Consider the following 15,946-nt stretch of genomic DNA (forward strand, 5'->3'; position numbering starts at 1 on the left):
CCACCTTGCACTGTTTTGGCCATTTCAACAGGAAGAAATGTAAAGGACTGCACTTAGGTAGGAAAACTGAAATGCATAGATATAGGACGTGGGACAGTTGGCTTGACAACAGTTCGTGTGCAAGGAATCTAAGAGTCCTAGTAGACCACAAGTTGAACATGAGTCAACAGTGTGATGTAGCAGCTAAAATGGTCCATGTGATTCTAGGCTGCATCAATAGAAGTATAGTGTCTAGAACAAGTAATAGTAACACTCTGTTCCACTTTGGTCAGGGCTCACCTGGAATACTGTGTCCAGTTCTGGGAACCACAATTCGAAACGGATGTTAAGAAGCTGGACCATGTCCAGAGGAGGGCCACCAAAATGGTGGAAGGTCTGGAAAGCACTGACCCCCTCCACTTTTGCCATTCTGACCATTTTGAATGTCTTGGTGGGAAAATAGCAGCAATGACAGCAATTTGGCGCTTCCCCTCAAAGGAGGACCAAAAGGAATCGGGGTTTGAAGGATTTGAATAAGAAATCTGTGTGTGTTTGTCAGCTTTTTCTGGGTTAAAATCAGGCAAAGTTATCACATTAAAGTTAGTTAAAGTTAGTTGCCATTTTCTTTGCTATCCGTTCCAGAATTTTACCTTAAGTTTTACTCTCAGCTTATCCATGGGTTCATGGCGTCATCTTCATCATCAACCTTTATTGTGGTTAACAAACCATAAAGCAATAACAAAAGCATTAAAATACATTCTAAAATACATTATACATTATTAAAACAAGATCACATGGCTTTACGGGTATTAATAGTTAGTACAAAATTTTTTGCTACTTCCTTGGCTACTTTTTTTATCAGAGTCATCTAATAAAATTTTTAAAAACCAGTATCAAAATCCATAACTTTGGTCCCCCAAACCTGCCCTCAATTTATACATGACTTCAATTTAAAGTCAAGTATATATGATATATCCTTTCTCTATCTGGAAGCAAGAGAGAGAGAGAGAGAGGAGAGAGAGAGAGAGAGGAAGATTTGAAATATATATTAGCCATTTCAGGTATCTCATGCAATCTCTTCACATGACTTTGTGTGTCTGTAATTCTTGTGTGTTCACAAAAGATGGTTTAGCTTCTAGGACGTACCACAAGTTGACACTTAAAGAGACAGAGAAAGGTTAAGTGTGGCAAGACGTGTCAGAGGTGCATGGAATTGTGCATGGTGTGCAGCAGCCTTCCCTACTTGTTGCCTTTCCAACATTTTTGACCACAGCTCCCATCATTCTTGACTATTACCTATTGCTGATTGCAGTTGATGGGAATTGTAGACATGTTGGGAAAAGCCGGTGTGTTTTTTTACCTTTCGTAACACTAAAACATAGCGGGCATTGTCTTCTGAACCTAAATGGTGGGAAGTTCAATGGACAAAAGGAAGGCCTTCAGTACAGTTCAGTCAAAACTTATAGAAGCCAAAAGATGCAGTGGACCACCATCAACTTTGGTGACTTTGAGAGGGGAGCAGGCAGAGGCTGATCTGCACTGAAGAAATAATGCAATTTGACAACACTTTAATTTCCATGGATCAATGCTATGGAATTCCGGGAATTGTAGTTTCGTAAGATATTTAGCTGCCTCTGTCAGAGAGCTCTGGTGCCCAACTACAATTCCAGAATTCCACAGCATTGAGCCATGGCAGTTAAAATGGGGTCAAACTGGATTATTTCTGCAGTGTAGATGATCCTATGATTCTAATTTGTTCATTCCAAGTTTCATTTCTTGTCCCAGCCTCAAACTGCCAAGCAGGTACAGTGGGCTCTCGATATATGTGGGCTCCCCATCAGTGGATTTAAACATTCATGGACGGCAAGCCCCATTGCTTTCATTGGGTTCACATGTCGCAGCTGACATTAAGGACAATGGGACTCAAGGTCCAGCATTTTTCTTATCCGTTGGAGGGGAGGGTCCAGAAAGGATTCCCTATGGCTACGAAGGGTGGACTGTATCAGACCAAGTCATTAATACAAATTGACCCTTTCTGGACCACTGGACAGTTGTTAATATTGGCCATGATGCTGACAAGGACTCCAAAACCCATCTAACTGGTGGCAGAGGTCCACTGCACTACGTTGGGCACGTTCTTTGATCTACTAGTGTGTCTCCTGCCCTTGGAAATGGAAAACTCTGGCCAACGGCTGCTTCTAATCCTTGAGAGAGAAGCTGGGAAAGAGGTTTGGGCTTGTAGGAGAGATGTGGGCGGGTGGGGAAATCAAGTGAGATGGCACACGCCCGACATGAGATCCATATCAAGCACTGCTAGAGGCGTCCCAGGTGCATTAAACAATTGGGCTGATGTCCGCGAGCAAATGTTTCAAAGGGAGATGTGCCACTCAGTCTCAGAGATGGATCACGGCAAAACGCTGCCGAGACTCCCATCGGCTAATCTTTAGGAGCCGCCACCCCAGTCTCCCGCTGGCTCTCTCTTTCTTTCAGCATGTTTCGCTCCGCCAAATTGGACAAATACATGTAATGCAAAAGAAATTGCCCCATTAGCTGGGAAAGAACATTGCAGTGCTCTTGGAAAAAAGAGGAGAAGGAGAGGGAGAGTGTCAGCCTGGTTTGGGAGAAGACCATTAGGGGCCAATTGAAGTCACCATGGATCAGAATCAAGTTGTGGTATCAAGTGCATCGCTCTCTTTCTCTACCTCTCTCTCTCTGGCTGGCTAGACAGGTTAAGAACAACAAAAAGGGCTGTGTGTGTGTGTGTCTACCCAGGCAAGTGGGAGAGATAGCAAAGGTGACATGGAGAAAACCCAAGTGGTGCTTGGCTCTCCACCACTCCAAGCCATAAAAGATGGAGGGACCATTGTGCCACAAAGTTGGAGCAACAGAAGAAGGCAGGCATGAGCTCCAAAGAGGACACCTAGGAAGTGATTTCTCTTGGAAATCCCCAAGGGCCTCTGAGATTATATTCAGAGCTTAGAAACATGAGAGATTTGTTGTTGTTGTTGTTGTTGGAGATGAGAATTCCCAGAATCCTCCAGCCAACATGGACTCCATCTCTCCACCTTAGAGTCCACTCCTTTGGGAACAATAGTTCACCTTATTCTTCCTGTGTTCTTTCCTTTGCATTGTGGTGGCAGGTCAGTGCAGCATGGCTTCCTTAGCCAGGGATTGTGGGTAAAAGGGGCCCTGGTTCTGAAGTCGTTAAGTGCCATTCCTGCAGCCACAAGGTTGTGAGTTCGATCCCAGGGCTCCAAGGTTAACTCAGCCGTCCATCCTTTCGTAAGTCGGTAAAATGAGTCCCCAGCTTGTTGTGGGCAATTGGCTTACAGATTGTAAACTGTGTAGGGAGTGCTGAGTTCAATGTGAAGTGGTATAGAAATGTAAAGTGCGGTTGCTATTGCTGTATGGGGTGCTGCCACTCAGTGGCATGCAGGATGCGACAGGAATGCTGTCACCCCAACTTGGAAATAAATACCCCTTGGCCCTTTCCTTTTGCTGCCAGCTCTTTGAGGCTGATCGACTAGCCTTCACTCCTTCCTCCCCGCTGTGCCCCCTTGGCGCTGGGGCACGATACCTTCAGCGAGGGCTCTTTTACCTTGACGAGCAGCTAAATGAATTATAAATCAAAAGGCAAATGTCTAGGGAGGAGTGGAGGGAGACTCCATTAGAGCTGCCAGGCACACTGTCAGCTCAGTGCATACCATTAACTTGCAACCAGCTAAAAATCCCCCATTTACTTAAATGGTCTGAATAAGCTCAGTCTCTTCACTGCAGTCCGTTGCCAACAATTATGGCAGGTCAAGCTGCAATATAAAGACCAAGCTCCGATCCTTTGAGTGAAGGAAATTATAGGAGCAAAAATAGCCAGCAAAGGGTTCCTGCAACCAGCAATGTGCTGTAATTCAGCCATAATGGCAGGGACCATATATCTCAATGAGGAAAGACACGTAGTTTGCATTCAGAAGTTCTCCAATTTGTTTCCTGGCATCTAATAAAGACAGAAGAAGAGTTCTGTGGCTAGATCAAACCAAGCTGTCATCAAGTCCAGCATTCTCTTTATACAGTGACAAACCATTTATTTGGCCCTCCATATCCAAGGATTCCAATAGTAGGGTGATATGTACTATATATGTTCATGTATAAGTCCAAAAAGAGATCTTGTAGCACCTTTGAAACTAACTGAAAGGAATAAATTGGCAGCACCAGTCTACTTCCTCAGATGCATTTGGTGGAGTGGAATCCAGACACAAACACATATATGCCATTGGTATGTGAGGATGTCAATACAAATTGCAAATCCTTTGCGTATGGAAATGAAGTTGCAGGTCAGTTTTAACGACAGTCATTAATGCACAAAGGCATTGGAACCTAGCCTGTGTGCATGGAGATGAAGTGGCAGATCTAACATGTAATGGAACTAGCATGTGGAGAATAGATGAATGTAGGGCACCCGCATGAGGATGGGGTCAGATAGTATTGATCATTTCCATACACAAAGTATTGTAATTTGAATTGATGTCCTCACGTACTAATGACATAGTTGAGTATAATATATGGTAGTCATTCTGATTGGTGGCCATTGGTGGTTGCATCCTTCTGGAAGACAATTCAATTCTGGGAGGCCTTCAAAGTTTCATTAGGGAGCAGTGATTTTAAAAATGGTTTTATTGGTTTTTTAAACTTTATACAGTTAGCCCTCCACATTTGTGGCTTTGACTTTTGCAGATTTGATTATTTGCTGATTTGATTAATATGTTTTCTCTAGGCATCTCTAGGTCCTCCAGCGCAACTGCGCCAGAGATTGACCATAGAGTTGCACTGGAGGACCTAGATATTCCTAGAGAAAACACCTCTCTAGGCATTTATAGGTACTTCAGCATGATTATGTGGTCATATTCTCACAGATGTTGACCATAGAGTTTTGCTAGAGGACCTAGAGATTCCTAGAGCAGTGTTCTCTTGGGTAAGAACATAGTAATTTTTTTATTTCTGGTTTTCCCACTTTCACGGGGGTCCTGTGCCCTTAACCCCAGCAAATGTGGAGAGTACACTGTATTTATACTTTTTTTAATGCTTTTGTATTGCTTTTAAGTTGTATTGTTTTAAATATGCTGTTACTTGCCTTGAGTAGAGTTCCTATGTCGTGAGAAAGGTGGAATATAAGTAATAATAGTAGTAGTAGTGATGGTGATGATGCCTGGATCATGGGAAGTTTATTTTTATGTTTGTTTCCCAGCTATTGTCCCTGTTCCTCATCACCTCTTTTGCTGTCCTCCTCTTGCAGCTGGTGCTTTTCTCTGGCAAGTTGAACACCATTGCAGCCGTGGTCACCATCTTCTTCCTCCTGGTCTACGCCACCGTGGATCTGGCTTGTCTGGCCCTCGAATGGGCATCGGCCCCAAACTTCAGGTGTGCTGGGTTCAAATGCTGGGCTGGGGTGCAATTGCTTGATATTTCAGAGCACAACAAAATAAGCCAGAAGACTAGTCCTACAGTTGAACTAGAGTAAGCCAACCGCCTCGGGCATAACGGCCCTTTAGTGCCACAAAAAAGATAGGAAATTGTTAGCTAATATCATTGTGGGTTTGCTTTTGTGTCGAGGAAGGAGAGAGGTACGTGGGGGATTTTCTCCCTGAGATGTTGAAATATTTGGTTGCTTTGGATGTTATTTACTATGATTTTGTGGAGGGAGATATTTTTTGCTGCACTGCCTCAGGCAGCAAAATATCTTAGGCCAACTCCATTGAAAACCATCCCTCAGCTATGCAGGTTGAGGAGAGAGAGAACCTGTTGAACAAATCCATAGCAAGTGAGGAGTATGGTATGTGAAGGCAGGAGACAGATTGGGATCTGTTGTGAGCTCAGGAGCTGATCTGCAGTAGACCAGAGACAATCTCCTTCTAGATCTCTTTCTAGGTTGGGCTGCTATTGACAAGAAATATTGTGGAAAACCAGGTTTGATGCATGTGGAAGGCTTTGTGCAACCATTTATGGTGCTGGTTGTGTGCCTTCAAGTCATTTGTGACACGGGGCAGCCCTAAGGCGAACCTATCATGGAGTTTTCTGGGCAAGGTGTTTGGAGGTGGTTTGCCATTGCTTTCTTGTGTGGCTGAGAGAGTGTGACTTATCTAAAGTCACCCAGTGGCTTTCCATAGCCGAACAGGAATTCGAACCCTGGTCTCCAGAGTTATAGTCCAACGCTCAAACCACTAAACCACTTTACAAAATTTGGGGACTGTTTAGAGGATCCTTCATACTCAGTTCTGCTTCTACCTTCACGAGCTGCTTTTTTTCACCTGCCTTTCATTTGTGGCCCTTGAATTTGAGGGGACAAAGTCCACAAACCTTTAGTCTGAACTCAGTTCTAAAAGTGGTTAAGCTAAAGCAGGGTTGGAAAAATACAGTTACTGTGGCCGGTTACAAACCGGCAGTTTAGTGCGTGACGAGCACGCACTAGGGTTACAAAAGGGCGGTGCTTCCGCACCGCCCTAACCCTAGTGCATGCTTGTCACGCACTAAACAGTGGCGGCCCTTCCATATGGCCGCCGCCGTGAGGACGTCACGGCCGCGCCGCCTCTAGACGGGGCGGCGTGGACATGACGTCCTTGCTCCTCGCCAGGGTGCTTAGTGCGCCCTGAACACGGAGCAAGAAGGAGCTCCATTTCGGAGCTCCTTCCTGGTTTAGTCCGCTGGGCGCAGCCTTCAGACGGCTGCGCCCAGCAGACTAAAAGAGAAAGGGGCCAAGCGGCCCCTTTCTCTTCTCCCCGCCGCCGCGGGGTGTCCTTGGGGCTTGAAGCCCCAGGGACACCCCTTTTCAGGCTGCGGGGAAGCGGCATTTTGCTGCTTCCCCGCAGCCCGAAAAGCGGCGGATCGGGGCCTCAGCGGCTGCCAGTGTAGCCGCTGAAGCCCCGATACTCCGGGGAAAGGGGCTGGTCCAGACCGCCCCAAATGGATGGTCTATAACCCGCCTGTATATACTCTACTATAAGTCTAGCTCATGTGTAAGTCAAGGGTAGATTTTTGGGGCCAAAATTATGGATTTTGATATGACCCGTGGATAAGTCGGAGGTAAAACTTAGGGGCATGTAACAAAGGATGTAAAGGATGATGCAAAGGAAAATGATGCCAAAGAACTTAGAAAATCCTGGCAGGTGTAACTGTTTATGCTCATCTTAAAGGCTGGATGGATGAGAGATTAATGGGGATACATGCTTCTTTTTGGTGCTCCCAGGATGGACTGAGCTCTTGCTTTTTACCACTCTGTTCAGAGAAAAGAGATAACTCTTCTTTTCTCTCTCTCTCTCTCTCTCTATATATATATATATATATATTTATGAGTTAAAGTACTGTACTTACTTTGACGCATGGATAAATCAACACAGGTTTTGGGGGTCAGTTTTTTGACCTCAGTTTCTAGACTTATACATGAGTAAACACAGTATTTTAAAAAAAACAAACAAATTAAAAACAGGAGGATGCGTTTTCTGTTTAAACAAGGTTTATTTGTTTGTTGCATTAATGTATAGTGAGGCCGTATCATATGCGGGCTCTCTATAGGCAGCTTTCAGGTTACGCTGAAGCCACTCGCTAAAAGGGAGAATGGCACGTGCACCCATGGCGCATGGCCATGGCACAAGCACGAGCTCCATTATATCCAATGGAGCTCGAGCATACGTGCTTTTTGTCTTATGCGGGGGGGGGGGGGTCCGGAACGGATCCCCTGCGTAAGGCAAGGGCTGACTGTATAGGACTATACCAGTATAGGACTGAATGAGTCATAGAATCATAGAGTTGGAAGAGACCGCAAGGGCCATTCAGTCCAACCCCATTCTGCCATGCAGGACCTCTCAATCAAAGCATCCCCGACAGATGGCCATCCAGCCTCTGTTTAAAGACCTCCAAGGAAGGAGACTCTATCACCCTCCAAGGGAGTGCATTCCACTGTCAAACAGCCCTTACTGTCAGGAAGTTCCTCCTAATGTTGAGGTGGAATCTCTTTTCCTGCAGCTTGCATCCATTGTTCTGTGTTCTAGTCTCTGGAGCAGCAGAAAACAAGCTTGCTCCCTCCTCAATATGACATCGCTTCAAATATTTAAATAGGGCTATCATATCTCCTCTTAACCTTCTCTTCTCCAGGCTAAACATCCCCAGCTCCCTAAGTCGTTCCTCATAGGGCATGGTTTCCAGACCCTTCACCATTTTTGTCGCCCTCCTTTGGACACAAGGCTCCAGTTTCTCAATGTCCTTTCTGAATTGTGGTGCCCAGAACTGGACACAGTATTCCAGGTGGGGCCTGACCAGAGCAGAATATAGTGGCACTATTACTTCCCTTGATCTAGACACTATACTTTTATTGATGCAGCCTAAAATAGCATTGGCCTTTTTAGCTGCCGCATCACACTGTTGACTCATGTTCAACTTGTGATCTACTTGGACTCCTAGATCCCTTTCACACGTAGTTTCATTCAGCCAGGTGTCCCCCATCCTATATCTATGCATTTCATTTTTTCGAGATAATTAAGTAGGAAAGTGCAGTTCAGAAGTTATGGCGGTGAGCTTAAATATTATAGTGGAGCCTTGGTATCCGCTGAGGTTTGGTTCCAGGAGTCCCCTGTGGATACCAAAATCCATGGATGGCTGATGAAATGGTGTCCTTTACATAAAATACCAAAATCAAAGGTTTGCTTTTTGGAATTTATATATTTTTAAAAATATTTTCAAGTCATGGATGGAAGAATCCATGGATCCAGCGTCTGTGGATCTGGAGGGACAACTGTCATTGTTCTTTTAAAACTTTTTTTTTAAAAGCAAGTTGTTTCGATTGAAAGATTTGATTCTGAATGGCATTTCTTGCACTATAATATAATAATATAATATATATGCTACATATAAAGTCATTAAAAAGAAGCAACTGACACTGGATACTGATCTAACCACAAAGTTTTCAAGTTAAAATGTTCAAACTAAAATTGTTGTTGTTGTTCCAGTGAGACAGTTGGAAAATAGTACAATAGCCAGAATTTATTATTTATTTTTTTTAAAAAGGAGTGTTATTAAACCATGGTGTGAATCTTGGTTTAAACCATGGTTTGCAGCCTGGATTAAACAACCCACCTTTTGGTTTAAAGGCTTGATATAGCCCAAGAATAGAGAAGTTTTCATCTTTCAAGGCTTGCGTTCCTTTGGCAAGAAGCCTTCAAGGGCCGCGTGTGAGTGCCGGGTGTGACTCAAGCTATCTGTGGGCTGAGCCAGATCAAAAATTAGCAGGCAGCCATCCTCACTGCATATTTACTGCACTATTATTCCACTTCAACTGCCATGGCAACATCCTGTGGAATCCTGGGGTTTGTATTTTGCTGAGGCACTAAAGCTCTTTGGATATGAATTATAAATGCATCTCCCTGGGCTGCCAATACCAGGACTCCATAGCATGAAACCCTGGCATTTAAAGTGGAATAATAGGGCTATAATTGTGTAGTGTGGATAGGAAAAGGATTTTTTTAAGGGGCTATACAAATGGGTGGCAGGATGCTGCCATTTTCACCTCGGATTGGGGCTGCGGCAACTGCATACTGCGGCCTCCACAGGGAGCAAAAAGAAACCACGAAAAGCGGGTTCTTTTTGCAACCTGGAAAGGGTGTCATAGGTGCGGTGGCGCACCCTTCTGATGCCATTTCCACACTGCACCGATTGGGTGCTGAGCTGGAGGTGCATTATCACGGTGTGCTCCGTCTAGAAGGGTGTGCACCAAAATGGCACCCGGGCGGCACCATTAGCTCTCACCCTGCCCACAGGCAGACACAAAGTGCCAGTCTGTATAGCCCCTTTCTCTCTTTCTGCCACCACCATTTATCTTTGAGACACTCTCTCTGCCCTTTTCTTTCCATCCAAAAGGCTGTCAGGAGAGGCAGAGTTTGCTCTTTCCAGAGAGCTGAACTGATTTCTAGCCTGGCATTTTTGCAATACAGTTGGGGTCCGACATGAAACGAGATCTCAGGGTACATGTGGTCCTGGGGCCAGAAGTGACCCAACCTGTCATAAAAGCTGAGACTTGAGGAGAAATTTGGAAAAAGCAGTATCTGGCAGTTAGATATTCTATTAAGAGAATGAGAGATCTTGGAGGCATTTTAGTTTATTATTTTATTTTCAAATTCCTACCGTTTCTTCTCATGGCAAGGCGATAAAAAGGCATACGTTAATGTAAAAAGATTAAACATTTAATGCAGTCCTTAAAACAAACATATGCTGCAGCCCAACATAAAACGATTCCAGTCCTGAATCAACTGCCATCATCGATCATCTACCCACGTAAAAGCCTTCCTTAAAGAACAAAGTGTTTCAAAACAAAACAGAGATACAGAGCATTATAAACATGTCCTTCCGCTTGCCTCCAGCTGTTGGGTGCTGAGAAATCTTTGAAGGGAGTCCCAGTGCATGCTGGCCTTCCATGTGAGTAGCCAGCCATTTGGTGGAAAGCCCAGAGCCTCTGGGCTCCTTGGCTGCTTTTGACGTTGGTCTAATCTGCACTGCAAAAATAATGCAGTTTGACGCTGTTTTAACTGCCATGGCTCAGTGCTATGGCATTCTGGGATTTGTACAGTGGGCCCTCATTATCCACTAGGATTTGGATTTCCAAAAAACCCTGTGGATACCAAAATCCGTGGATGCTCAAGTCCCGTTAAATATAATGGCATAGTAAAATGGTATCCCTTATATAAAAGGGCAAAATCAAGGTTTGCCTATGGGTTTTTATATATATTTTAAAGTATTTTTAACTGTCCCTCCCTCCCACAAATAGGCTTTCTCCAAATCCACTTTTTAATCTATTTTGCTTTAGATTTTATTGTTATAGTTTTTGCTTTGGTATAGAGATATGGATCATGTTTTGTAGATGTTATGTAGACTATGTTTTATTATGTAAATTTATTATGTATGTTATTAGATTAATTATGCCTCGATCCACAGGGAGAGGCGGGAAATCTATTATTATTATTATTATTATTATTATTATTATTATTATTATTATTTTCAAGCTGTGGATGCTTGAATCTGTGGATAAAAAATCCATGGATAAGGAGGGCTGACTGTAGTTTGTTGTGGCACCAGAGGTCTGCGACTCTGTTGTTGTTGTTAACCACCTCCAGTTTGATCCTGACTCATGGCAGCCCTGTAGATAAGCCATCTCCAAGACTCCCTGTCCTCCATTTCTCTGCTTGGGTCCTGTAAACTCATACCCATGTCTTCCGAATAGAGCCCATCCGTCTGGCATGCGGTCTTCCCCTCCTTCTGCATTTCTTTACCTTTCCTAGCATTATTGTTTTTTCCAATGAGTCCTGCCTTCTCCTGATGTAGCCAAAGGAAATGATCACACAGGGGGAAAGAAGCGATTTTGAGGAGGCACAGTTGCACAATTTTGCTGAATGCCTTCACACGGCATCCATTTGCACTGTTGTGCACTTGAAATAATATTGCAATAGCGTTTTGCACACATCCACAAATGAATTGTTAGTATATTGCAGTTGATCATTTTGCGCATGCATGGCATATCAGCGCAACTGCACACGTCTGCTAATCATGTCCCTGGACTGCAAAGAATAAAGACAGCAAAATAAAATGTATTACTTCAACACATTGTTTAAATCAACTGTTAACTAAATTGTGTTCCATAGCTCAAAGGAAGAGTGAAATCCACTGCAAAACCAACCCTGGCAATGAGAACGGATTGCAACCACAGCAATGCATTCTGGGTATCTCGAGTTGCTTCTTCAATAGCAGTAATGCAGCTTGATTGACTTCTGCACTCTTTCAATTGCGCTTGATTTCCGCTGTTGTGAATAAATTCATGGGAGTTCCCCATGAATGAAATGTTTCTCTTTATTGCTGCTGCAGCTACGGATTCAGTGCAACATTGTGTGAGAATACATGGCGCAATTGTACTCCTCAAACTGCTTCTTTCCCCCCTGTGATAATCTCCATAGTATGACTGTCTCAGTTTAATCATCTTGGTTGTGCTCTCAGCCCTAACCCTGCCTTGCCTTGGACGATGCCAGACCTTGGGTTCATCTGTGCCACATATCTGCTTATCCCCCCTCTCTTGACCCTGCCTGTCCCTTGATCTAAACTACAGCCCTGAAACACATGTCTACATGTGAAAGGACCTAGGAGTCCTAGGAGTCCAGAAGTTGATCGTGAATCAGCAGTGTGATGCAGCAGGTAAAAAGGCCAATGTGATTTTAGGCTGGTGTCTAGATCAAGATGCCACTCTATTCTGAAAAAAATTGTGTCCAGTGCTGGGCAAAACAATTCAAAAAGGATGTTGAGAAGCTGAAGCCATGTGTCCAAAGGAGCGCGACTAAAATGGTGAAAGATCTGGAAACCATAAAGCCCTGTGAGGAGAGACATAGGAAGCTGGGTATGTTTAGCCTGGAGAAGAGAAGGTTAAGAGGTGATATGATAGCCCTGTTTAAATATTTGAAGGGATGTCGTATTGAGGAGGGAGCACGCTTGTTTTCTGCTGCTCCAGCAGAGACTAGGACTCGGAACAATGGATTCAGACCAAGAGAAAAAGAGATTTCACCTAAAGAGTAGTAAGACCTTCCTCACAGTAAGAGCTGTTCAACAGTGGAAGACGATCCCTTGGAAAGTGGTGGGGTTTTCTTCAGAGGTTTTTAAACATTGGCTGGATGGCCATCTGTCAGGGTTCCTTTGATTGAGAGTTCCTGCATGGCAGAATGAGGTTGGACTCGATGGCCCTTGGGATCTCTCAGAAGGGTAATCTCATTGAAAGCTCCTGGGTCTTGAGCATGTTAGAGCATATGTGTTTGTCTGGGAACAGCTGGTGAAGGGGTGGATTGGAGGATGGATGGATGCAAGGCAGGCATTCTTTCCCCTCTCTGCCCCCTCTCCATCTCCTTCTCCCCACTTGCAAAGCCTTCCCCTCTTGGCCAAGCAGCTCTGGAAATCCCTTCCCCCTCCAGCAATCCCTCCCTCCTATGAAGAGGGGGGCCTGGTGATCAATTTCTCTCCCCCCTCCAGCTAATCCCATCAAGCTGAGCACATTGCCCATGTAATAAGCATTTATGATCCTGTTTAAAAAGCTTTTGCCCTTGAGCAAATACCTTTTTTTTTGCCAAGAAGGCTGGATTGGGGGTGTAGGGGAGTGGGAAGAAAAAGGCCCAGACTGCATCCAGCTCTTTGCAGTGAATTTATGGGACTTGTCCTGCTCAGCTTCCCAGGGCGCAGTGCCAGCGGGGTTTTATGGAGCACAGTTTACATTAGTGGTAATTAAACGGAGGGGAGCCAGAGATGATGCGGAGTGGCGGCAGGGACTCCAGTCTTGGAACAGCTTCCCAGCCTCTGCAAGTCTTAACTCCCCTGCAGCAAAGGCTCAGGTGGGTTGAAGCCAAGATGCATAATGTCTGAAAAGGGTTGAGTCAGCTCACTTCCATCTTGGAATCATAGAATCGTAGAGTTGGAAGAGACCCCAAGGGCCATCCAGTCCAACCCCCCTTCTGCCATGCAGGAATTCTCAATCAAAGCATGCCTGACAGATGACCATCCAGACAGAAGACCTCCAAAGCAGGAGACTGGTGGAGTGTATTTCTTTAGAGGTTTTTAAACAGATGCTTGATGGCCATTTGTTAGAGGTGCTTTGTGTCTTCCTCCGTGGCAGAATGGGGTTGGACTGGATGGCCCTTTGGGTCCCTTCGGACTCTAAGATTCTATGAAAATGGGGTAGTCCTAGGAGTTAGAAGGTATCACACAAAAACAACTTTGAGGGGCCATCTGTAACCCATGTGTTGGAGTTTGCGTACCTCTCAAGTACCGGAACTGGTGAAGGCCTCTCTTTGTTCTGAGTAATGGGGAGTTGTTACCCAAAAAAGTAACTTGTTCAAATTCTGGAGTTTGTTTTTGTACTTTGGAGAGTTGCTGCTCATCAGATAGAGACAAACCTGTCATAGATGCAGCAGTAGTCTGACTTCATGTTAAGCAGCTTTAGGTACCCACTGTGTCATTCATTACTCCAGACCTGACTCTTGATTTGCGTGCGTACGGGTTATTATTTAAACTGAAAAGACGTGTCTGCTTCATCCCTATTAAATACAATGAGAGAGAATCTCCCATTTCACTAAGAAGGATGTGGTCTTTTAAGTTTAATGGATAAGTTTTATTATCTCCCTAAAGTAGCTGAACTGATTGTAATATTTGTATCAGATGGCAGTCTACCTCCTGGACAATTTCAACAAAAAGAAAAATGAGGGAGATGAAGTAGGGAAGGAGTTGAGTGGGGCGCATATGGGCCATATTTTTATTTCTGACAGTGCTTCTACCCTGTGTTTCTGGTTCTTATAGTTAGAACTGCCCAAAGCTACTAGCAGCATAAAGTAAGCATGCCATCTAAAACAAATTTAGCCAAAGATTAAAGGGGGGAAAGAGTTTGGTGCATTCAAGAAAGAAGATAACCAGCACAGAGGTAAATCAAAGGGTACAGATGAAATAAAACTGGTTTCACAAGACGTCAAGTTCTGTCTCTGGTAGACTTTCTCAGTGGAGGAACAGAACAGTGTGTTCATAGAACCACTGCTACCCTTAATGCAGTACAGGTTGAGTCTCCCTTGTCCAAAATGCTTGGCACCAGAAATGTATTGGATTTTGGATAATAATAATAATAATAATAATAATAATAATAATAATAATAATAGGATTTATTTATATACCGTGTGTGTGTGTGTGTGTGTGTATTTCCTATTATTTGTATTTGCATATATATACACTCAGTAGTTATGTTGAGAAGTCTGTATTCAGCACAAGAGGCCACTGTCAGAACAGAATATGGAGAAACAGAATGGTTCCCAATTGGCAAAGGGCTCAGGCAAGGCTGCATGTTATCACCATCCCTGTTCAACTTGTATGCATAAAATATCATATGAAGAGCAGGGCTAGACTCAGGTGAAGGAGGAATGAAGATAGGAGGAAGGAACATCAACAGTCTAAGACAGTGATGGCGGCCCTATGGCATGCATGCCAGAGGTGGCACTCAGAGCGCTCTCTGTGGGCACATGTGCCATTGCCCCAGCACAGAGTTTGTTACTAGAAAGCCAGAGGGACATGGCACTTTGCAATAAATAAGTGGGTTTTGGGTTGCACTTTGGGCACTCGGCCTCTAAAAGGTTCACCACCACTGGTCTAAGATATTTGGATGACACCATACTACTAGCGGAAAACATTAATGGCTTGGAACGATTAAAAATAGACAACTGAGCGCTAAAGTTAGAATTGTCCAAGCAACTGTATTCCCCATCACCATGGGTGGATGTGAGAGCTGGATAGTTAAGAAAGAAGATAGGAAGAAAATCAATTCATTTGAGATGTGGGGCTGGAGAAGAGGATACCATGGACAACCAGAAAGACAAGCAAATGGGTCCTTGAGCAAATCAGGCCAGACATATCCCTGTGATGAGACTGGTAAAACCTGAAGGCTGGTAAGCAGGAAGAGATTGGGCAGAGAGATTCGTCTGGAAAGAGTAAGAGGAAAGGGGAGTAAATGGAAGGGCAAGGATGCCAGAGATTCCTTAAAACTGGTACAAAATAGCATTGATCGACCCAGAAATCAAGCACCTGTGCTCACGCGCAAACTGTATTCCCCCCCCCCAAATTAACCACAGCCAAGCAGTCTCTGATATATAGAATCATAGATCTGAAAGAGCCCCCAAGTGTCCTGATCCAGTCCAACCCCAATCTGCCGTGCAGGAACTCACAATCAAAGCATATTCAACAGATGGCCATCCAGCCTCTCTTTAAAGACCTCCAAAGAATATCTCATCCCATGCTTTCTAGAGGAAAGAATGTTGCTTCTAGGACCCATGGAGCCCCATCATCTTTTCTCTTCCTACGAAGTACCCCCTGACTTCATCCCCCTCTTACTCCCTTTTCTCTCCCCCCCTAAAAATGGTGACTCCATCTC

The 15,946-nt window shown here is 44.3% G+C and overlaps 1 protein-coding gene across 1 annotated transcript in view; it reads left to right on the forward strand.

Annotated features, from left to right (window-relative positions):
* LOC149317875 (solute carrier family 12 member 9-like) overlaps positions 1-15,946 on the forward strand; it is a 131,199-nt gene that overhangs the window by 66,588 nt on the left and 48,665 nt on the right. The window contains exon 9 of the mRNA XM_089513250.1: positions 5,267-5,391. Coding sequence (XP_089369376.1) covers positions 5,267-5,391 — 125 coding nt within the window. The remainder of the gene's footprint in view (positions 1-5,266; positions 5,392-15,946) is intronic.

The sequence above is a fragment of the Sceloporus occidentalis genome, unplaced genomic scaffold (genome assembly GCF_023333645.1).
Source record: "Sceloporus occidentalis isolate IW3139 unplaced genomic scaffold, rSceOcc1.0.p SCAF_2, whole genome shotgun sequence".
Taxonomy (NCBI): Eukaryota; Metazoa; Chordata; class Lepidosauria; order Squamata; family Phrynosomatidae; genus Sceloporus; species Sceloporus occidentalis.